Here is a 23,911-nt window from a genome sequence, read left to right as displayed (position 1 = left end):
AAGATGCCATACAAAAAATCTCTCATATCAACAAATGCATTGAATATGGGACAAAGCCTCAAGGTAAATGCATATATTTGCTTCTGAGCTTTATCACACTGATAGAAGACTCAATAATTCTGCCCATCATGCTTAGAAAATTGGTGTTAGGACATTTGTATAGCATGTACACCTTTGAAACTTAAGGATTCCAAGCCCATTCTCCTGAATATTAAAGTTATTTTCTTTCCTTCATGGACTAGACACAGCCCGTTTCTGTGTGTAATGATAACTGCTATCCTGGCTATAGCAAGAGAATTTTGAAAGGGGAACCATCCTGCTGCTATGCTTGCGTTCCATGTCCAGAAGGGAAGATATCTGACCAGAAAGGTGGGAGCTTAAATGTACAAATATTAGCAAATAGATTAGCTATCCTAGGAATTAAAAAAAAAACACAACCCTTCAGTTTCAGCAAGGAGTTAAGCCACTCATACCTTCCCTCCAGTAGCAGAAGCATGGAAAATATAAGTTAAGGCTCCTGCCTTGATTTCACAATATGTAAGTTCGGCTGCCACCCCCGCCCCTGACGAAGACCCGACGAACCGCCGCCGGGACCCGCCGCTGGGAGGGACATTCGGGAAAGGTAAGTCCCATCCTGGGGGGGTGTGCGGGGGGTGGGGGGGTGTGGAGAATTTCTCCCCGAAACTTCTTCGGGGGGCCGAACACGTTGGCGCTCGGCCCCCTGAAGTTTCGGGGAGAAATTCTCCGCCAACCCTAATCTAGCCACAACAGGAGGGCAGCCGGAGCACAGAGAAGAGGATTCCCATCTGTGTTCCACCCGCCCTACATAGGATACTTGGCAGCCTCCAACTTTGGAGGCTGTTGACTATCCCAATATCATTGCGCCCTTAATTAACTAATTTTTAACAGGACCAATCCATTGTGAAGGCCAATCCCACACATGTTGAGTCATAAATGCAAAACTCACCTACTCCTTTCTCTTACTGACTTACCTGTCACCTTAATATGAAATCAGCATGTGCACCACCAATATCCATTTACTCCCAGTGTTGTGCATCTGCACCTATTAACACTGTTCCTCCCCATCTCTGTACAGACCCTCACTAAAAATGCACGTCTTTCTTTCTAATCAAAATGAAAGCGTATCAGTTACAAGAGGTTAGTGTGCCTCAACCCCATAGTGCTCTGAACATTATTGTTCCCCCAACCTTCAGAGCAAGAGCTTTGGGGCTGGAGAACCAAGGGAAAGTGTGGGTGCATGGTAGGCGTGGACGAAAGTCACTTACCTGTCGTCGAAGGCCGTTCGCGGTGGGGGGGAGGTGCTTCGCTGCTCCCCCCGCGAAGTTCAGGCCGGGGGGGGAGGCTTCCTGCCTCGCCCGGCCGAAATTCAGGCCGGGGAGGAGGCACCTCGCCTCGCCCGGCCGCGAACGCGAAAGTAAACAAAAAACAAAAATAACGCCCCCTGATAGGCTACGTGACGATTCACGTAGCCTATCACGGCTAGATCTGCAAAGTCAGCCGTGATAGGCTACGTCAATCGTCATGTAGCCTATCACGGGTGACTTAAAAAAAAAAATAAAGCGCGTACGCGAATGGCGGCCCCCATAGGAGCCGCCATTCCCGTTCCTTATTTGGTGGCTGTAGTCTACGTAAATGTTTACGTAGACTACGGCGAAAATAAGGGCAATGCAAATAGCGTTGCCCTTATTTTCGCCATAGTCTATGTAAACATTTACGTAGACTACAGCCACCAAATAAGGAACGGGAATGGCGGCTCCCTATGGGGGCTGCCATTATCCGTACAGTCTTTTTTTTTTTTTAAAGTCACCCGTGATAGGCTACGTGACAATTCACGTAGCCTATCACGGCTGACTTTGCAAATCTAGCCGTGTTAGGCTACGTGAATCGTCACGTAGCCTATCAGGGGGCGTTTTTTTTTTTCTTTCATTACAATGGCGGCGGCGGCAGCCGGTCGAAAGACCGGCTGCCGCTCCTGCCTCGCTCGAACACCCGCTGAACCGCCGGCCGGACCAGCCACTGGGAGGGACATTCGCAAAAGGTAAGTCCCGTCCCGGGGGGGGGTGCGGGGGGGGTGCGGAGGATTTCTCCCCGAAACTTGTTCGGGGGGCCAAACACGTTGGCACTCGGCCCCCCGAAGTTTCGGGGAGAAATTCTCCACCATCCCTAGTGCATGGAGGATAATTTGAAGCTGCTTACAATGTGAGACAGTTGTATGTGATTACTGCTTTCATGGTGTGGCATTTCAGGTGCGCAGGGACTGTTACTTAATATTTACATGTTTTTTGTGGATGAGGAAAATTTTAAGCACCAAAACTCTTTTCTTAAATGGAAGTTTGTTTGTTTGTTTGTTTTAAAATCAAGTTCACAGAATTATGTGAGGCTGAGTTCAAAATGCAATAGGACTATGGCTCCACAATGCTTTTCATTTATAAGAGTACTGAAAGAATGTCATGCATATTATCTCAGTAATCTTTTGCATCAACTCTGTAAGATAAGCCATTTTTATTAGTATTCCCATATTATTCCTATTCTTACTATTTTTGTATAGTTTTTCCAACAGCTCAGAAAGAGTACTAGGCAATGAAATCTAGGGGGGGGGGGGGTTAGCTTCAGGACAGGGACAAAACTGAGATAAAATGTATTCCACAATTGTTAGCAAAGCCACCCAATCAAAAGAAAAAAGAGGAGATATTAATAGCACAATGCTATATCTGCCTACTCAGAAGCAATGGGGCTTACTCCAACATAAGTGGGTTAAAGAGCTAAAAAAACCCACCATAAAACAGATCACTTAAGAAAATAAGCAAAGCCAGAGCCTGCAAATTAGGGCTGTGTATTGCTTTAGTGCCATATCTGAATACTGAAGTGAGTAGGGGTGCTTCAGGGGTGCCTCGGTGAGATCTGAAGGGATCAGACCAGCACTGAGGTGTCCCAAAGCAAAGCGGGTCACCACTGAAGTGCCTTGGTCTACCTCAGAGATTCAAAGCTATTCTGATGCCTTCTGAAACCCAGAAACCCTGTCTCTAAATGTATCAACTTTTGAAAGATCAGGGAGGGAGAGAGGAGGAGGAGGAGGAGGGAGTGAACTTTGGTGAATGGCAACTCTAAGGCTGAGCTTAACCCAGCAGCTTAACCCAGAATGGCAAATTAAGGCTGAGTTTAACCCAGCAGCTAAACCCAGAATGGCAAATTAAGGCTGAGTTTAACCCAGCAGCTAAACCCAGAATGGCAAATTAAGGCTGAGCTTAACCCAGCAGCTTAACCCAGAATGGCAAATTAAGGCTGAGCTTAACCCAGCAGCTTAACCCAGAATGGCAAATTAAGGCTGAGCTTAATCCAGCAGTCTCCAATCAGTGACAGTGGTGGAAGAGGTGGGGTGGGGGGGTACTGTATATATTGGAGATCATCCTGTGTTTGTTTCATTGTGTGAGAGAGTGCTGGGTTGGTTAGTGTTGGTTGAGAGTGTAGAGTCATTCAGTTGGCTAGATCTGTGGTGTGTGTGAGTTGTATTGCAGCTTTGTCATTCTTCTTTCCCACCTAGTCCTTCTGAGTTCAACTATTCCCTTTCTTCCTTTTTCTAGATGTTTTTTTAAAAGAAAAACATTTAAAAAGTACTTTAGTTTCCTCCTTTCCTTGCTTGTGCTTTGGCTCCCACCTCCCTTCTCAATTCAACCATTCTTATTAGTTTCCCCTTCCTTGCTTTATAAACACACACACACACACACACACACACACACACACACTAAAAAGTACTTTAGGTTTCTTGCCTTGCCTTGGTCTTTGGCTCCCCCCATCCCAATTCAAGTATTTCATAGTAGTTTTCACTTTATTCCTTGCTAGATTCGTGTGTGTGTGTGTGAGTGTGTGTGTGTGTGTATAGTACTTTCCTGTCCTTGTTCTTGGCTCCCCCTCCCTGCCCTTCTCAGTTCTTGTATTCCTTCCCTTCCCATTTTTGAACTCTATATCTTTTCCCTTAAAATAAATAAATAAAACCCATTTTCTTTGTGTGTACATAGTTCTGTATTTGCTTTTCTTTTGCTCTTGTGTGTCTCTTCCTGTGTTTGCCTGTGTTGTGGTCAAGCAAACAGTGTGAGGCAAAGTACTACACACAAGTCCACATTTAAATACCATGGGCAAAGCACTATTTATTTATTCATTTCATTTCATTTCTATACCGCCCAATAGCCGAAGCTCTCTGGGCAATTCACAAAAATTAAAACCAAAGAACACACAATAAAACAATACAAAATATATAACACATTAAAACCACAGTAAAAAGATATGTGGCATCTTTGGGGCTTTGGCAGGGGCAGAGGTGGGGGAGGTGCTGCTGGGACTAGCAGCACTGCTAGCCAAGCTGGCTCTCTCCCAGTCTGGGTAGTGTGTCCTGGTATAGGGCAGCAGAGTGTGGGCTTGTTTTGCTTGTCTCCGGACCAGCTCAACTCGGAACTCAGGGTCTTCCACATTTCAATTAATAAGCCCTCTTGGTGGGCCTTCTTTGTTTGTTTCTCACCTCATTCTGCTCCAGTCCAATTGAGAACTCACAGTCACCTGTATTTCAATCAATGTGCCCACTTTGCAGGCCTGGTTTGTTTGTTTCCATCCTCACTTCAGTCCAACCATTGCATATTTGCACCTCGCTGCACCCACGGATGTCTTTCTCTCCACCTGCCTCTGCCAGCCACTGCCTGCCTCCTCCAACCTCTGTCTGCCTGCCTCTGTTTGTCTGCCTGCCCCGCTCACCTACCCTTTAACCCATGCCCTAGGCCTTGGTGAATAGCTGGCCTTTGGCAGCTTTGTCACCACGGGCCTATTGCATATTTGCACCCTGCTGCACCCATGGGTGTCTCTCTCTCTCTGCCAGTCATGTTCCAGCACCCTTGCCCATAGCTGCCTCTCCACCTCCTCTGCCAACCTGCCTGCCAGCCTATTTTCCCATTGAGCCAAAGACAGCCTGAAGTCATCCAGTGTGAAGCTGTAGTACTAAGGCAGAGGGGTTATATTGTTTTTTATTTTGCATTCCTTACACCAGAGATAAGGGATAGTGACCTCCTCCTAATCTCCTCTTAAACACCTTACTTCTCTGATCCCTTGAGTTTATTACCTTTTGTTTGAGTTTCTGAGAACAACCTATTGTGCCTAGAACAAAAACTACTGGGACAAACTGTCTGAGATTTGGCAGCTTGAATGACCCACATTATAGCTGGCAGGTATCCAGATTTAATGCACTTCTGTGCAACCAGTGAAAAGTTATAGCTCTTTGCTTTGAGAGTTTTTGTTGGATAAAGCACATAGCACAAAAACTATTCTGCCAGCCTGCCTGCCTGCCAGCCAGCCTGTTTTCCCCAATAATGTGTATTCCATTCAGCCAAAGAGAGCCTGAGCTCATCCACTGTGAAGCTGAAAAGGAAAGTAGTACTAGGGGAGAGAGGTTATTTGCACTTCAAAGATTAGGGAGCAGAGATATAGCAGAGATTAGAGAAAGTGACCTTCTCCTAATCACTGCTTAAGCACCTAATTTCTCTGATTATCCCTTTATAACCTTTGGTTTGAGTTTCTGAGAACAGCACATTTTATCTGTGCCTAGCACAAAAACTACTTGGATAAACTGTCTGAAATTTAGCATTTGGAATCCTCTCCATTGGGGCTGACAGGTCCCCAAATTTCATGCAATTCTGTCAAAACAGTGAAATGTTATAGCTCTTTGCTTTGAGAATTTTCCATTTAAAAAATCAGATTTTACCTTCCCTAGCACAAAAACTACTGGGCCGAACCACCTGAAATTTGGCAGGTGCAATCCCCCCCATGGGGGCTGCCAGGTTTCCAGGGTTAATGTATTTGTTGTAAACACTGAAAAAGTTATGGCTATTTCTGCTTTCCAATGCAAATCAATGGGAAAACGTCAAATCCAAATAATTTGGATATCCGAATCGCACTTCGGAACTGAATCCAAACTGAAGTCAGTTGGGTCCAAATCATTCCGGAGTGAAGCAACCTTCTGCTTGAACACATAGTTCTGCTCTGAGTGTGTCATCAATGATCATCCATATGATCTTCCACTACACTGAAGGCCACATTTAAGATTAACAACATCAAAATGGAATGGATAATCTGTGTGGGAGCAATAGTTATAGCATGATAGTGATTTTTTTTTTAATAGTCAGTTATCTACTAAAGCAACTCCTTTCTGAGACTTGAACTGTACAACGATTCTTTTTTTCAGACATGGCAAGCTGTTTCCAGTGCAAAGATGGTCATTATCCAAACAAGTACCAAAATATATGCATTCCCAAGGTTGTAACATTTTTGTCTTATAAAGAACCTTTGGGGATTGGTTTAGCCATTAGTGCACTTTCCTGCTCATTGTTCACAGGACTGGTGTTAAGAACATTTTTGAAGCATCACAACACTCCCATCGTCAAAGCCAACAATCGGAACCTCACCTATACTCTTTTAATCTCCCTCCTGCTCTGCTTCTTGTGTGCATTGCTATTCATAGGTCAGCCTAGTAAGGGGACATGTCTCCTCCGCCAAACTGCTTTTGGCATCATCTTCTCAATGGCCATTTCTTCTGTATTGGCAAAAACCATCACTGTGGTTCTGGCTTTCATGGCCACAAAGCCAGGAGCCACAGTAAGGAAATGGTTGGGGAAAAGACTTTCAAACTCCATTGTTCTTTCTGGCTCACTTGTTGAAGCAAGCATTTGTACTGTGTGGCTGGCAACATCTCCCCCATTTCCAGATGTTGACATGCATGCAATGGTTGAAGAAATTGTACTGGAATGTAATGAGGCATCACACAGCATGTTTTACTGTGTTCTTGGGTATATGGGCTTTCTGGCCATTGCCAGCTTCACTGTGGCTTTTTTTGCTAGGAAGTTACCAGACAGTTTTAATGAAGCCAAGTTTATAACTTTCAGCATGTTGATATTTTGCAGTGTTTGGTTATCCTTTGTTCCAACCTACCTGAGCACAAAGGGAAAATACATGGTAGCTGTGGAGATCTTCTCAATTTTAGCCTCCAGTGCTGGGTTGCTGAGTTTCATCTTTTTCCCCAAGTGCTACATTATTCTTATGAGGCCTGAATTGAACAATAAGGGACACCTAATAAATAGAAACCACTGATGAAATTGTCTGTCCCTCTTTTTATATATTTATTTAAAAACATTGCTTGGCTACCTTTCAGGGCACAAGCTTACAGCAATAAAATACATAAAAAACAGTTAAAATATTAAAAGTGATAAAAACACTGGAACAATAAAGACAACAATAAATGCTAACAATAAAACCAGCAACAATGATAACAGCAGTAGCAGCAACAATAGCAGTGATATTAAAAGAAGGCCAAGGTTAAATAATAAGTTTTCAAGGCCTTCTTAAAAGCCTGCAATGACAGAGCATGGAGGAACTCTGATGGCAACTTGTTCCAAAGGTGTGGGGCCACTGCAGAGAAGGCCCTCTCACTTGTGATCACCCACCTGACTTCTCTCACCATTGGTCAAATGAGAAAGGCCTCTTCTTCTGATCTTAAAGTGCAGGCAGGCTGATATGGGTGCAGGAGGTCCTTCAAGTAACTTGGTCCCAAACCGTTTAAGGCTCATAATTGTCTTCTATGTTTCCACCCCTAATTTTCTGAACTCTTATCAATTTAAAAATGCAAGAGTGGCTTACAATAAACAGCCATGAATTTGCACATTCTCTTTTTCCTTTGGTCTCTTTTTCATCCATTTTTGTCAACCAATACTTCAGATTGGATCCAGACTTAATAATGCTTAGGGTAGAACCAACAAAATCAACAGGACAAGTAAGTCATGATGAACTGAACTCCCATTGACTTCAGTGGGTCTAATCTAAACATAACTAAGTCTGGATCTGACTCCTAAACTACTTTTTAAAGTGCGATTTTATTTATTTATTTATTTTTAGGAAAAAAATATTTGTAGTATCTCATGGGTAGCTGCTAAGAGGAGAAGCTCTCAGAACAATTGTTTTCACATGTGGATGATTTTCTCCTCCCCCCTAACATCACAGAAATAAAATAAGAAAGTCAGACAAGTTGTGAATCTTTCCCAGGAATCAACCTCATCCAAATCTAATCAAAATAATTCTACTTTATAGGCCTGAGTTTAATTTTTAATGGTTTGCTGCTTTATTATATTTTATTTTATATGCAGATAAAGGATAGCATTTTCCTTGTTATACAAGTGTTAATTTCTGCATTAATTTGTTTAATGAAGTCCTTTGTTTTTATATATTTTATTTTTTGGATAAAAGTTGCTTATACATAAGCGGTGTGTGTGTGTGTGTGTCTGTCTGTCTATCTATCTATCTATCTATCTATCTATCTATCTATCTATCTATCAAAAGAGTGTTGGGAATCTTCCACGCCATATGTGTGTGTGTGTATACACACACACACACACACACACACAGGTTTTAATCAATCAACTTAAATGCATCCATATGTGGCTCCTATCCCCCAGTAATCCTTGAGTTCACTGTGACTACAGTCTGACAGTCTTTTCCTATCCATGATCCTCACTGAAAATGATTCATGTTTGTCTTCTGAAAAGCTGAAGGGATGAATTTCCAGGCATTCTGATGTTGCTAATCCAACATCATAGAAAGAATGATGATGTTTATCCAATATTCCTTGTGTTATAGCTGAATCTATGAGGAATTCAAAGGTTCTCTGTTGGAGATTGATGCTGTGAGTTCTTATCAGGGTTATATCCCGCCTTTGTCCCAAGGAGGTGTGTGTGTGTGTGTCTGGGGGGGGGGGTATGTTTCCAAGTGGGGCTTCAAAGAAATAAATGGTGAAAAAAACAGCAAATAAATGAATGGTGGGGGGGGGCACCTCCCAAAGATCTGTTTCCAATTCCAAATGCCCATGAATATTTTGAAATTCCTCCATTGCTAGCTTCCAAAATGTGGTAGTTCAATAAACATTTATTTCCAAGTTCTGAAGTTTGTGCTTTCTTTCACCAACCACCAAATTTCAGAAAATGAATGTCTCATGTGAAAAGGGTGCCTTTACTGAAGAGTTTAGACAAGGAAGTTCAAAATCTTCTGCAGCCCTTAGCATGAGTTCTGAAAATGTTGAAATAAATCATTTGCCTTTTATTTCTTTGCCTCAAAAGAATGAAGGTGTGCTGAATGAGGAATAATGTGGGGTTACCCTTGAAGATCAGAAGTTGCAACTGGTGCAGAATGTGTCAGCCTGCCTGATTAAAGGCAGCCATCAGCAAGACCACATCACTCCAGTGCTGAAAGATTTGCACTGGTTACCAGTTGTTTTCTGGGCCAAATTCAAGGTGTTGGCATTGACCTTTAAAGCCCTATATGGTTCCGGCCCAGTCTATCTTAAGGAGTACCTCCAACAACACCAGGGATGCCATTCAATGAGATTGGCCTTGGTAGGCCTTCTGTCTGTCCCATCAGCCAGGACAGCTAGGCTGGTGACTGAGGACCAGGGATGTACGAAACACTTATCTTATTCTGCACTGGGGCATCTGTGGGGGGGGGGGAGGTGCTCCGTCCCTCGCCCGGGAATCCTACCCGGCCGGCTCCGCTCCACGGCAGCTTCGCAGAGCTGCCAGCCAGGCTGCTGCGGCCACAAATGGCGTCTGTCATAGCGGCCGCCATTTACATCCTTACAGGCAGCCGTGATAGGCTATGTAAATATTTACGTAGCCTATCATGGCAAAGAGCAGGGATGCAAATGGCAGCCGCTATGTCATTTGTGCACCTGCTCTTTGCCATGATAGGCTACATAAGTATTTACGTAGCCTATCACGGTAAAGGCAGCCACGTGGCTACCTTTACCATGATAGGCTACCTAAATACTTACGTAGCCTATCCTGGCAAAGATCAGGCGCGCAAATGGCATACCGGCCGCCATTTGCGTCCCCGCTCTTTGCCGTGATAGGCTACATAATTACTTGCATAGCCTATCACGGCTGCCTGCAAGGTCGCAAATGGCGGGCATTACAACGGCTGCCATTTGTGGCCGCAGCAGCCCGGCAGCAGCCAGCTGGGAGACCAGCTGGAGCCACTGCTGGAGCCGCTGCTGGAGCCACCGCCGGAGCCGTCGTCACATCTGCCCCAGGTAAACTCCATCCTGGGGGGATTCCACGGGGGGTGGGGCGGGAGGCCATTCCACCATGGATTCTGGGTGGGCAGATTCTAAAGAATCCAGTCTCACTGGAGTCCATGGCGGAATTCTCTGACATCTCTACTAGGGAGAGGGCCTTTTCTGTGGTTGCCCCCACTCTGTGGAAGTCCCTCCATAATGACCTCCACCATGCCCCCTCTTTGATGACTTTCCACCAGGCTTTAAAAACCTGGCTGTTCAGGCAGGCATTTGGGGTAGGTTAGGGTTTTTTAGAGAAGTGTTGTTTTGTTAAGTTTTATTGTTGTTGTGCAGTTGATTAATGCCCTACCCGGCGCCAGCTTGTCTGGCTGAATGGGGGGGGGCATTGCGGGCGGGTGGGGTGATAAGGCGTATGGGCCTCTGATTGGTGCACCCCAGTCGCACCACCAGTCAGGGAGGAGCTGGCCAAGTTGTCTTAAACTCGACCCCCCTCCTTATCTCAGCTCTTTGGCGTGACGTAGCTAAAGACACAACGAGGGACTTTGGCCTGCTGGAGAACGGCTTCGTCCTCGTTCCAGCCGCCTGACCCAGCGTGCTTCTGCACGCCAAAATCTTCGCTTCACACAGCTATCGAGTTGCCGACACTCGCGGTGGGCCTTGCACGCTCCGGCACAGCTCCCTCTTGGACGGCACCTGCTGGCCGTCTGGAGAGCCAACGTTGCTGCCTCCGGGACTCCGGAGTTATTGGTGATATCGTTCACCCTCCCTCCTTCCCTCGCTGGCTCCTTTCCCCCCTGCCCTCCCGTCCGTTCGTTCTCCCTCATTTACTCGCTCGCTCTCCCGCCCGCTCTCCCGCCTGCTCACACAATCGCCCACCCGCCCTCCCGCCGGTCGCTCAATCGCCCTCCCGCTTGCCTGACAAGCCCGCCAGCCGCCGGGCCGGCTCACAGCCCGCCTGCCGGCCGGCCTGTCTACCTGGCCACTGGCCTTGCTGGCCTCTTCCTCCTCGCCTTGCTGGCCTCCCGCCGGTGCTGCCTCGGCCCCTGAGGTGTTGCTCCCGGCGAGGAGCGTTGGCGGGTGCGTGAGCGCGGCGCCGGTGTTTGCCAGCGGCAGCGCTCCAAGCAGCGGTCTGCCTGCCCCCCCACTCGTCAGCCGAGTCTGCCTGTTGGGAGGGGTGCCTGGCTGCGGAGCCAGAGTCGGGGCGTGTATATCACAGCCCCGATTGGTCGCCTCCCAGGGGCTTGGGACATCTCCCCCCTCCACCACCCCCAAAAAATAAAATTATGATTATTAATTAAATATTTAATTAATAAAATTGTGTAACAGCGGCGGCTGCCTGTTTGGTGCCTCCTGAGACAGGGTGGCCTTGGCTGAGGGCACCCACACTCAAACGCAGCTCCATCACCTCTGGCCCCTGGCTGCGCCTCTTGAAATCTGATTTTCTATCTAAACGGTAGTGCAGCACTCCCATCTTCATCCCCAGGCCTCTCTGTCTTGGTCTGGAACTCGTACCCACAGATCTTAAGACTGTGGGGTGGCTGCCTATTGTCCGAGGTGCCCAGCGGCTTTCTTAACTCTTTGATAGCAGCTAGCTTAATTCACCTCCTGCATCATGCCTCCCAAGAAGGGCCAGGGTGGTAAGAAAGGGAAGGGGAGGGCCCCGCCCCCCCTCCCCAAAAGACCGCTGCCAAGGCCCGATTCTGACTCTGATGAGGACGCAGACCCAGTACTGGCATCAATTCTTTCTCATTTGGAAGCTGCTGAGCATTCCTCGGGGATCCCTCCTCCTCCCCGGGCCAGGCACAAAAAATCCTCAGTGGTCCAGCACAAGCGAACGCGACAGAAGACCCAACGCTCGTTGCTCCTTTCTATTTCAGATCACCTGGATGCTATTGAGGCATCCACCTCCTCTTCCTCGGCTCTTCCAGAAGGCTCACTGCCTTCAGCGGAGCTCCTCCCTTCTGCGGCCTCATCTTCCCTGGGTGCACAAGCAACAACCTTGGTTTTTCCAGCTGGGGAGCAGAGCATGCCCACGACTGGTACAGGTGAGACTGCTTTGGCACCTCAATTCGCCTGGCCGGGTATGGAGCAAATCAACCCCTGGGGTTGGGTGCCGTGGGTTACCTTTCAAGGCGGCCCAGTCCCCCTCATCCACTTCCTTCAGTTATTTCAGCCCCCGCAGCTAGTACTCCTCAGCCTTTTGCCTCGGCCTCAACACCTAGTTCAGCTGCTCCATTGGCCAGCCCTCCCAGTTCTTTGGGGCGTGGCGCTTCATTCCCCTTACTACTACCGGCAGGAGATGCCACCGCGCCTGCCCCGCCATTAGTCCAGCCTCATCCGCTTAACGTCGCCTCCGCCAGTGTTTGGCAGGGGCCCGCCGGTTCAGTTAGTGACCCCCTAGCTTCCCTACCTCCTTCCCTGCTAGCCCCACAGTTGTCCTCAATTGACCCATGCACCAACCTGAGTCGTGGATCTATGCCCACGTCCTCCCCTATTGGTTTTCACTTAACCATTGCCACTAGAGAAAAGATATTGCGGGGTGAATTTATCGATGTCTTTGCCCTGCTCTTTCGTGAGCCCGAACCCAGTGACAAAGATAGGATCTGTGACCGGGATCCTGAGCGGAGCAAAGCTCGCAAGGTGCCTCGCACCTGGGCGAACTGGTTGTCAGGCTTTTTAATTTACGCTGGGATCCTCCAACAGAGGTTGCCTGAGAGGGCTTGGGTTCTCACCAAGTACCTCGACATAATATACAGGGCTTACTCCGAATATGAGGGGAGAGCATGGCTGGCTTACAACGAGGCCTTCCGAAGGAGGGACGCCATCGACCCCTCCATGTGCTGGGATCTGAAGGACCAGGATCTTTGGCTCCAATTCATGACCCCTTCTAGGCCAGGCTTCGGCGACAGGTCCGACAGCGGCCACATCCTGGCCAAGCTGTCGCCCGCAATAGCTGCCAAGAGTATTGCAGGTCCAGGGATTCAACACCGCTGGCTGTGCTGGGAGTTCAACTCCAAAGGTTCCTGCTCCCATAACCCATGCCGCTTCTGGCATGAGTGCTCCCTTTGTGGCGGTCAACACTCTTGCTCCTCTTGCCCGAGAGCCAGAGGTTGGAGAGGTCCCCCAAAGGATGGCCGGGGTGGCTGAAAACAGGGCGGTGGGCATCCTCCCCCTCCCAAAGGGCCCCAGCCCAGTTAAGATTCTTCCACTCCTTCAACTTCTAGGTCGTTACCCAAATTGGCGGGCAGCGATCTACTTGGAACGCGGCTTTACATTGGGTTTCAGGATCCCCTTTACGGGCCTGCGCAGGCCGTATTTGACCGGTAACCACCGGTCTGTTCTTAGCATGCGGCGCTTGGTGCAAGATAAGATTAACAAAGAAGTTCAGTCTGGTCAGGTCATCGGCCCCTTTTCCTCGCCCCCGCTACCCAACCTGAGGATTTCCCCTTTGGGAATTATACCCAAGAAATCGCCCAGTGAATTCAGGTTAATTCATGACCTCTCTTTCCCCAAGAGCCAGTCGGTTAACGATGAAATTCCAGATTACCTATGTTCCGTATGTTATACATCCTTTGATGCTGCGGTAGCCATGATACGAGCTCTGGGCCATGGGGCATTGATGGGCAAGTGTGATATCAAATCCGCTTTTTGCATTTTGCCTATCAATCCTCTGGATTTTGATTTGCTGGGATTTTCCTTCCAGAACAAATTTTACATCGACCGCGCCCTCCCTATGGGATGCTCCATCTCTTGCGCCATGTTTGAAACATTTACTACCTTTCTGGAATGGGCCATACGGGACAAGACGGGCTGCGGCAATGTGGTCCATTTTTTGGATGACTTCCTGTTTGCAGGACCCGGGGACGGCAGTCAGTGCTCTGACCTGATTAGGGCATTCATATCCCTTTCCTCAGACTTGGGTGTCCCTTTGGCACACGAGAAGACAGAGGGGCCAGCTGTTACTTTGATGTTCTTGGGTACCCATGCACAGTGTTCTCATCTCCCTCACGATAAATTGCTGGTACTTAAAAATAAGCTCCAGTCCATCTTGCACCTTCATAAAGTCTCCCTTAGAGCACTACAGGAAGTCATTGGCCATCTGAACTTCGCTTGTAGGGTGGTTGCCCCCGGCCGCGCATTCCTGCGATGGCTCTGCTGGGCAATGCGGGGTCTTCAACTCCCGCATCATCGCACCAGAGTCACCTCTGCTATGCGCATGGACCTGTGGGTATGGCTTAAATTCCTGAGGGACTTTAATGGCATCTCCTTTTGGAAACGCAAATTACTTCTACGAGCCGACATGCAGATCCATTCCGATGCGGCTGGCACCTTTGGTTTTGGGCTAATTTGGCGAGACCAGTGGTGCCTGGGCCAGTGGCTAGAGACCTGGGCTGCCGGCGGTATCTGTCGGGACCTCACCTTTCTGGAATTCTTCCCCATTTATGTGGCTGTACATATTTGGGCAGACTTGATGGCCAACTCTGTCGCCCTTTTTTGGTGCGCCAACTTGGCTGTAGTGCATGTCATTAATACATTATCCTCTAGAAACCAAAGGATCATGGAGTTAGTTAGAGCATTTACCCTCCAATGCCTACGCCACAACATATGGGTCCGTGCCCACCATGTGCCGGGTCTGGGGAACCCTGTAGCCGATGCTTTGTCATGAAACCAGATCGACAGGTTCCGTGCGTTGGCTCCGTGGGCATGTCCACTGCCAGACCCCATACCAGACGAACTGTGGGAGATTGGCGCTCTCAAGTCGAACACGCTATCCTGAATTCTATAGCCCCCAGCACTAGAGCCACACACGAGAGAGCAGGTAGGGAGTTTGGGGCCTTCAGGTGCGGGCTTCAGTTGCAGGATGTGTGGCCCTTACCTGTGGACCACTTGTTACAATTTTGCATACATCTGCATAACAAAGGACTATCTGCTAGGACCATTTCGGGGAAGCTCGCCTCTTTGGCCTTCTGGGCCAAAGTGCGAGGGGTAGAGGACTCCACCTCAGATTTCCAAATTAGGAGGGCTGTGCAAGGCTGGGCACGGATGTTTCCTGCCCCGCCAGACTCCAGGCACCCTTGGTCGCCAGTTATTCTCACAGGGCTTCGGGCATTGCAACCCTCCCTTTGCTCTTCTCCATACGAAGCCTCCTTCTTTCATGCTGCAGCTTTAACAGCCTTTTTTGGGGCCCTCAGGATTTCAGAAGTGGTCTGGGCATCCAAATCAGACACCACAGGGAGGGCCTTGAGGTATTCAGATATCCAGATCCAGCTTAGCCTGATTCACCTCCATATTTGACGTTCAAAAACCGATCAGGCAGGCAAGGGAGCATTGGTTACCCTTAACCAGGCCCAGGCTGATGAGTTATGGCTGGTCAGGGCCTTGCGGGCTTTCATTGAGCACCGTAGGGCAAGTGAGGATCCCCTATTTTGCCATGTGGATGGTTCACCACTGACAAAGTTCCAATTCTGGGCAGTCACTAAGTTAGCCTTGACCACACTGCGCCTGGGGCATTATCGTTTCAGGACTCACTCATTTTGTATTGGGGCGGCCTCTACGGCACCTGCCATAGGTTTTTCATCCAAGCAAGTGAAAGCGGTAGGGAGATGGCGCTCCAGGGCCTTCCACTCTTACATTCGCAAGTTGCCTGACACTTCTTGATGATTCTCTTCTCCTTCCCCAATGTTTTATTTAGATGGGATTCGACCAACGCCAGTACGGGTGCTCATTTGTGGGCACAGTATGGTGTTTTGGGCTGTCTGCAGAGCTTCTACGTCAGCCTTCGGATCATGGCTGCAGTTTCTCCAACAGGTGGCAATACAATGGCTCAGCCGATGGGGTATGGGATGGGACTCTCTTCTCCCCACACTCTTTCAACGAGGTTTGGTCAGTTTCCCTCCACAGGTCCTGGTGTTACACCTTGGAGGGAACGACCTGGGCTACAAGCCTGGAAAGGACTTGATTGAGCAGGCGTTGGCCGATCTGTGGACGATCCGACATTGCTGGCCGGGGGTGACCATATTATGGTCCTCAATGCTCCCGAGAATCATGTGGAGGGCGCAGAGCAATGCGGCCATGGAAAGGGCCCGGTGCAAGGTGAATAGAGAACTGGCACGTGGGTTGTCAGACCATGGTGACGGTTGCATCAACCACTAAGGAATTCATTGGACTAGGAGGGAGCTTTACAGGCAGGACAGTGTCCACCTGTCAGACATAGGCAATGACTTATTTGTGGCCGATCTGCAAAGGGGCCTGCGGGAAGTTCGTCTGCGCATGTGGGGGGAGTTTCACAGGCAATAGGCCTGTGACTCCTGTGGCAGGTAGGACGGGCAAAACTGGAAAGGGAGTAGGGATGGTGTGCACGCAGAGGCACCTTATGGTGACAGGTGACACCTGAGGCCCCCCGAACGGGTTGTGCGGCTTGGCGGGGGGATAAGGGTTGCCTGGGAGACCAACCCTACTCACTCACCCAGGTGTTGTGCGGCACCGGGTTGGGGGTGACACCGGAAGGTCTACCTCCCCCAGAAGGAGCAGTCCGGAGGGGTGGCGAGATCACCGCCACCCCTCCTGCTGGGTGTGTTTTCGCCCATGAAGTGTCAGCTAGCCGCTGACACAGTTAGATGCCCGTCCTAGTTAACCCTTTGCAAACATTTCAATAAAATGTGGGCCAATTTTCAATCCAAGCTTGTTGTCTGCGTCTTCTTTGACCCATCTCCGCTTGCAAATGCCCTACCCGGCGCCAGCTTGTCTGGCTGAATGGGGGGGGGCATTGAGGGTGGGTGGGGTGATAAGACGTATGGGCCTCTGATTGGTGCACCCCAGTCGCACCACCAGTCAGGGAGGAGCTGGCCAAGTTGTCTTAAACTCGACCCCCCTCCTTATCTCAGCTCTTTGGCACAACGCAGCTCCCTCCCACCCTCCCCTTAGCAGTGTGAGTTGTTGCTGGTTGCCCCTTTGGGAGCCATGTAGGAATTTTTTGGCTCACAGTCCGATTGGCCTAAGACTCTGAGTCCTTTTCGCCTATGTCACACTGTTTTGCGGGTTGAGTGTGTCCTGTAAGGGAATTTAGTCTATATCATTGGTCACATTCCACTTGGCGGCTAGGACGGGCAAAACTGGAAAGGGAGTAGGGATGGTGTGCACGCAGAGGCACCTTATGGTGACAGGTGATGCCTGAGGCCCCACGAACGGGTTGTGCGGCTCGGCGGGGGGATAAGGGTTGCCTGGGAGACCAACCCTACTCACTCACCCAGGTGTTGTGCGGCACCGGGTTGGGGGTGACACCAGAAGGTCTACCTCCCCCAGAAGGGGCAGTCCGGAGGGATGGCGAGATCACCGCCACCCCTCAGGCTGGGTGTGTTTTCACCCATGAAGTGTCAGCTAGCCGCTGACACAGTTAGATGCCCGTCCTAGTTACCCCTTTGCAAATATTTCAATAAAATATGGCCCAGTTTTCAATCCAAGCTTGTTGTCTGCATCTTCTTTGACTCATCTCCGCTCACAATGTAAATTTATTGTAAGTATTGTACACCGCCTAGTGTGGCTGGGTAGCCAGCCAGATTTGTGGCTAATAAATCAAATAACTAAATAAAATAAGACAAAATTTTATATTATACCTGAGAGTGAAGAAAAGAAGTTGTTGATTTTTGTTGTTTTGGCAGGATCACTCTGTTAACAGGAAGTTGCTTGTTGTTGTTGTTGTTGTTACGTTTATACCCATCTTTTTTTTCCTCTTGCAAGAAACTCAAGGCAGCTTACCTGGTCCTTCTCCTGTCCATTTTATCCTCACAACAACAACCCTGTGAGGTAGGGTAGACTGGCCCAACATCACCCAGTGAGCTTCATGGCCAAGTGGGGACTAGAACCCAGATCTCCCAAATCCAGTCCATTGCTCTAACCACCACACCACACTGGCTTTCCAATGATTGAGGTATTTTGATAGGTTTTCTGAAGCATCACGTTTAGACTGAAGGGCTCCTCTCTAGACCAACTTCTCAGGCCTGATCAGTTGGAAGGAACTGGAACTAGAATCCTATTGGAGTCTGCCCATCAAAGTCAGTTGAGGAGGTGATGGTTTAGCCAAACTCCACCCCACAATGCAACACATCTTTAGAATGTGTGGATTGTCTGATCTTTATTTTCTTATTGTTGAAAAGTTGTTGATACTTATTTTTTTACAAGAAAAGACCATCATCCCCCATCCCATTTATACAATTGATGATCCAAAACAGAAAACAATGGGTCTCTATGCCATAGTGTCCACCGCACCCCGCCTTTCACATTCCTGACATGTTAGGTTCAGTGTCTTACATGTTGAACCATTTACAGTTTTCACTTTCACATGTGCTGGTTTGCTTATTCTAGTGTTATATTTATATGAAACTATAAAAATCAAGTTGTTGGGTGTTTTTTTTTAAGTAACGAAAGGTAGTGTGGGCACAGCATGGTGTTGATGGTGCAGAGGGATGGGTAGTTTTGCACCAAGTGTGGCCATAAACCCAAGCTCTCTGTTCTTCAGACACGACTCATTTTAAAGGTATGTGTTCTATAATAGCCTGGAGGAAAAAAAAAAAAGCATTATGAGGACCCAGGCATATGGAATGAAAAATATTTTTAGCTTGCTATGGGCCAGAAATATATGCATTTCTGGATTGGAATAGAAACTTATCTAAGGTGGTGTAAGGCCCCAGGCCTGTAAGCAAGCTCAGAGTAGTTTAGGGAGGCTTAGAGATCCATAATACTCTGCTTTGGTTCATTATTAGTTGCAGTCCCTTGCAGTTGGGCCTGCCAGCTTGTAAGATGAGTCAAAGATCGATATGGCTGCCTCAGCACATTCCATTCTAATGAGCCTGGCACCATTTATCTTATCAGGGCCTAGGATGAGCCTGAGAAGTGAAGCTCTATTTATCTTAAAGCTACAGGTGTCTGTGCTGGGAAAATTAGGATAGTCTTACTTCTGTCAAATATGTTACCAAGCACTGCTAGGCTATGCTGGGAGTGTTGTAGATGCACTCTAATTAATGCTTGCACCTGTCATACCGCCTCACTGCTATGCCTGAATAACATGTATGGTATAAAACCCATCTTGCCCCACAGCTCTTTCAGAGCTTCTGTCTGATCCAACTGCTGGGTATGCCTGTGCGCTGTAAGTACTCAGTGAAGTCTCCTTGTAAGTAAACCTGGATATGACTTATCACTAGGGGTGTACAAAACTCCGCAGGTGGGGGGAAGCAATCCATTCCTCCCCCCGGAATCCTGCCTGGCTGGCTCCACTCCGCAGCCAGGCCATGGAGCTGCTGGCCGGGCCAACCCGCGGCGGGGCCTCCAGCCACTGCCAGGCTGGTGCGGATGCAAATGGCATCCTGTGTAGGATTTGTGTCCCTACGCCGGCCCGTGATAGGCTACGTAAATATTTACGTAGCCTATCACGGCTAAAGCAGGGGTGCAAATGGCGTCCCCTACGCCATTTGTGTTCCCGCTTTGGCTGTGATAAACTATGTAAATATTTACCTAGCCTATCACAGAAAAAAAAAAAAGGAACGCAAGTGGTGGCTGCCATAGCCGCTGCCATTTGCGTTCCCTTAGTTTTGCTGTGATAGGCTACGTAAATACTTACGTAGCCTATCATGGCTTCCTCAGGGATGTAAATGGCATTCCTGCGTTAGCCGTGATAGGCTACGCAAGTATTTATGTAGCCTATCACGACTATATGGAAGAAGCGAACGGTGGCCGCAGATATGGCCGCCATTCGCAATGCAGCGCGGACGGCAGCAGGTAGGTGCTCCATTCTGGGCCCATTTCACAGGGCAGGTGGGCGAGGGGGCTTCGTTCCGCCATGGATTTCGGGGGCCAAATGCGCTGGCATTCAGCCTCACCAAGATCCATGGCAGAATTCTCCACCATGCCTACTTATCACTTTCTCAGCACCTCTAAGTTTTCATAGTTATACAAACATTGATACTTGTTTTAAATTCTTTAAAGATTTTGATTATTTTAAGCTGTTTTGGACTTTTTTTAAAAAATGCCAGTAGATAAGCAGTTTGTGTGTATAGTTGAGGAGGTCTCCCTGTCAACTTTTTTTGGTTATACTGTCTCACCACAGAAGTTTTAATAGGGTTTTTTTGGGGGGGTTGCATCGGAATTTAAATGCATCCATATGTGGCTCCTTTTTCCACAATGAACCTTGAGCTCACTGTGATTGCAGTCCAACAATCTTTATCTGTCTGTGCACATCACTGAAGATGATCTCTGCTCATCTTTTGTAAGGAATTTCACTAATATAATGCACCATTGCACAGTATTTTCCATACATTTTTGTACAAACACCATTATTGGAGAACTCCACCACAAAATTCAGAGAGGTGTAGATTCTGAAAATTGCATTTTGGTTTTCATAAAGGTTCAAAAGTTCAAAGTTCAATTCATTTGCATTGAAATGCAAAGTGAACAAATGATTCCGTCATTCCTAGGAGAGAGGCAAAGGAACTGGGGAAGAATCGACTAATAGAAACTACCTAGGAGCATGGGTAAGTAGTTGGCTGCACATAATTCTCAACCATGTGACAACATCACCAAAATGTCCCAGTTTGTCTACCCAACAAAACCCCCCACTGGACACAGAATCAGGAACTCTTAGGGAATGCCACAACCTCTGGCAAGACAAACCTTGGGCCTATCATGGTGCAGTGTTACAGAGTCTCTCCACACTGAGTACCATTTTTAATGGGATAAGCTAAGCTAAACACTTGGTACCCAAGCTCAAAGGTGGTTATAGCCTTCAAAATAAAGGATCCAAGGGGGTCTGGGCTGGACCAAGGATGGGATAGATAAATTCCTTGATTCTGGGGAGGTCACTGACTACTCAACTGAGTTAAAGCTAGCTGATGAAGCATTACAAAAGCTCTGTGGCTGGATGACCAATAGGTAAAGGCACACAGAAGAAAAGGAATATCATAAAAGGTGCCCAGGTGGTGCATTGACCAACTGATCAATTTTGGGGTGAGAACATTTCAGGATTGGCGATTGGGCCATGTTTCAACCAAAGCTCTGTATTGGCAAATTAAAGGTACCCACATGAGTTGTACGGCTTTGGTGGTGACTAGTTAGTCAGACAGGCATTGGCATATATCCAGCTTTCCCATGGGTACAACTCCTCTTAATTTCACACACGCACACACTCATTGCCATCCGGGCTTCTCTCATTCCTGGCAGTCTTCAAGCCTCTTGCTGCCTTTCTCAGAATAAAATTAATACTTTATCCAAGGTGCTAGGATAATGCCAACAAAAATATAAGACTACAAACCACATGTGTATACAAAGCCGTCATGGCTGAGCTCCTCTGTAACAACTCCCATGGAAGATCCCATTTTGTTAGGGATAGAGTAAGAAAGCACATACAAAAATGCACCAATGTGCTTCAGTGGGGGTGGAATTGGAAACAGTGGAATGGGAAAAACCTTATGCTAGAAAGGTTATTCAAAAAGTATTTTGACGGAGACCAAAAAAGAGATTGCATCTGGAAAAATGTATCTTATCGCTAAACAGGCCAAATAATAGCAAAATAAATTTAGTTCCTTTCTGGCACTAATGGCTCCAGACACAAGGCCTTCGGTTATGAGTGCCATTTTTTTATTTTTTTTTTGGCTATGGCTCACTGCCATTTAATGGTTATTGACAGAGGGCTGGATCCAGATTTAAGCAGGTGTAACTGAGCTTGCAAAAGCAGACGTCTGCCCTCCAAACCCCCAAAGTGTTACACAGAGTATTGGGGGAAGCTGCTGAATTGGTTGAGCTGTGTGCATACGGAATCCCTGAAAATCTGCCAGTGTGCAGAGCCCATCTGCCCATGGAAGGCAGATCCATGATCCAATCCTTAATACTTTTGTTCAGAAATCTAAATGGGAAATGTGTTGTTCAGCAATACTACAGAGAATAAATCACTTTGAAATGATTTGTTCAGCAATGCTACTGGGAACAAACAACTCTGAACTGTTCCCCTCTAATTACTAGATGACTGTTATTAATTTTGTTGCTTCCTTAATCCTTTGTGGAGTTCTACTAGCCAATGATAAAACTAATAACAAAGATTGTGAAGGATGGTATAAATATTTTCAATTTCTGTTCAGAACTAGGGATTATGGACAGACAGGCCTCTGTCAGATTGGTTTCTGATACTTTCTGATTTATTATAGTGGTGACTGCAAGACAAGACCATTGGAGGGTCATACTATTTGATAGTATGCAAATAGGAGAATTTATGTTTGAGGTCTGTTCAGAAGTGTGATCAGGATGTGTGTTTTAGTATTTTTGTTATTAGTGGTGCTGCCTCAAGTTACATGCAAGATTCATGTGGAAAAATGTGGGATCCGGGATCCACATCCTACGTTCCTGAAGTATTATCAGTCGGGAGATGTCATATTTGGTGGTATAATTTCCCAGGCCTTCTTCCTCCCCAGTCTCCATGCGTTCAGTGAATATCCCCACCAGATCAGCTCAGAAGAATTTATGTAAGATTCTTCTGTATTATTTATTTATCACATTTCTATGTTGCGCAATACCTGAAGCTGTCTGGGTGGTTATCAAAACAAAACTTAGGGCCAACAGAAAACTTGTATTCTGGCCTCTCTGGTCACCTCCCTCCATGCCCCCCACTTCCAGGTCACCACCTTTCATCCTCTGAAATTGGTTTTCCAACCTTCGAAGGCAGCTGGCATGGCTCTTTTCATGCTTGCTTGCTGCAAGGGCGGGATTGAGGGGGGGGGGTCAGATCTCCAACTCCCTCTTCCAAGGTCAAAGCACTATTGCCTACCTTGGAAGGGGGATTCTGAACAGTCCTCTGGTCTTTGGGATGCTTGCCCAGGGACCATAGGATTGCTCCCTTAAAAGCTTAAGATACAATAGCATAATAAAGTAGAACATAAAACAAAAACTTCAAAAAGTTTTAAACAGAATAACAATATTGTAGAACACCAAGGCAGAATTCTGCAGGAGTGCTAGGATCTTAAAACATACTTATATGTTGTTGTTGTTTTACTGACCATAATGAAGGCTCACTGTAAGATGGGGGTGTGTGGATTTCACAACCAGGATCCCACCACTGTAAAGGCCACCAGTTTCATCTCATTCCTTGGGGGGGGGGACCCTGAAAAGGGCTTCTGAAGATGACCTTAATTTCCAGGCAGGTATTTATGAGAGGAGATGATTCTTCAGGTAGGCTGACTTTAAGGTGTTTAAGGCATTAAAATGAGCAGGGCAAGGCATTATGGGAAGCTCACTGAAATCCAGTATATGCAACTTACATAGCAATCCTGTATATATCTACTCAAAAGTAAACCCCATTGTTTTCAGTGGGGCTTCCTATCATCTAGGTAAATAGGTATAGGAATGTAGCATGAGTCTCACTGCAACCCTTTTTATTGAAGGAGTTATACACTGGATTAAGGGTTTCCTTATGCACTATCTAAATGGATGATAATAATAATCATAATGAAAATTAAAATGCTAGACAACACAATGGCAATAACTTTTGAAGTGCAAAATATACCACTGACAAAAATGTTAATTTCATTTTAGTTTTGTGACAAAGAATTATCAGCATATCCTGGCCTTGGTATTTGCTATAAAGGAGCTCAATGAAAATCCACAAATCTTACCCAATGTCACTCTGGGATTCAATATCTATGACAGTTATTCAGATGCAAGATGGACCTATTATGCTACAACTCAGCTTATTTCCTCAAGGAACACATTTGTCCCTAACTACAAGTGTGATACCCAGGACAATCTGATCACAGTCATAGG

General features: G+C 47.2%; 1 protein-coding gene across 1 annotated transcript; it reads left to right on the top strand.

Moving 5' to 3' along the window:
- Window positions 1-260: 260 nt before the first annotated feature.
- Window positions 261-7,146, top strand: LOC146341827 (vomeronasal type-2 receptor 26-like). Its single transcript, XM_084808424.1, has 2 exons — window positions 261-369; window positions 6,245-7,146. The coding sequence occupies exon 2, from the start codon at window positions 6,247-6,249 to the stop codon at window positions 7,144-7,146; it is 900 nt and encodes a 299-aa protein (XP_084664550.1). The 5' UTR covers window positions 261-369; window positions 6,245-6,246.
- The last annotated feature ends 16,765 nt before the right edge of the window (window positions 7,147-23,911 follow it).

The sequence above is a fragment of the Heloderma suspectum genome, chromosome 6 (genome assembly GCF_057233095.1).
Source record: "Heloderma suspectum isolate Gila_16-S chromosome 6, 16-S_ref, whole genome shotgun sequence".
NCBI classification, from domain to species: domain Eukaryota; kingdom Metazoa; phylum Chordata; class Lepidosauria; order Squamata; family Helodermatidae; genus Heloderma; species Heloderma suspectum.
This window is presented reverse-complemented; position numbering and strand designations above follow the sequence as displayed.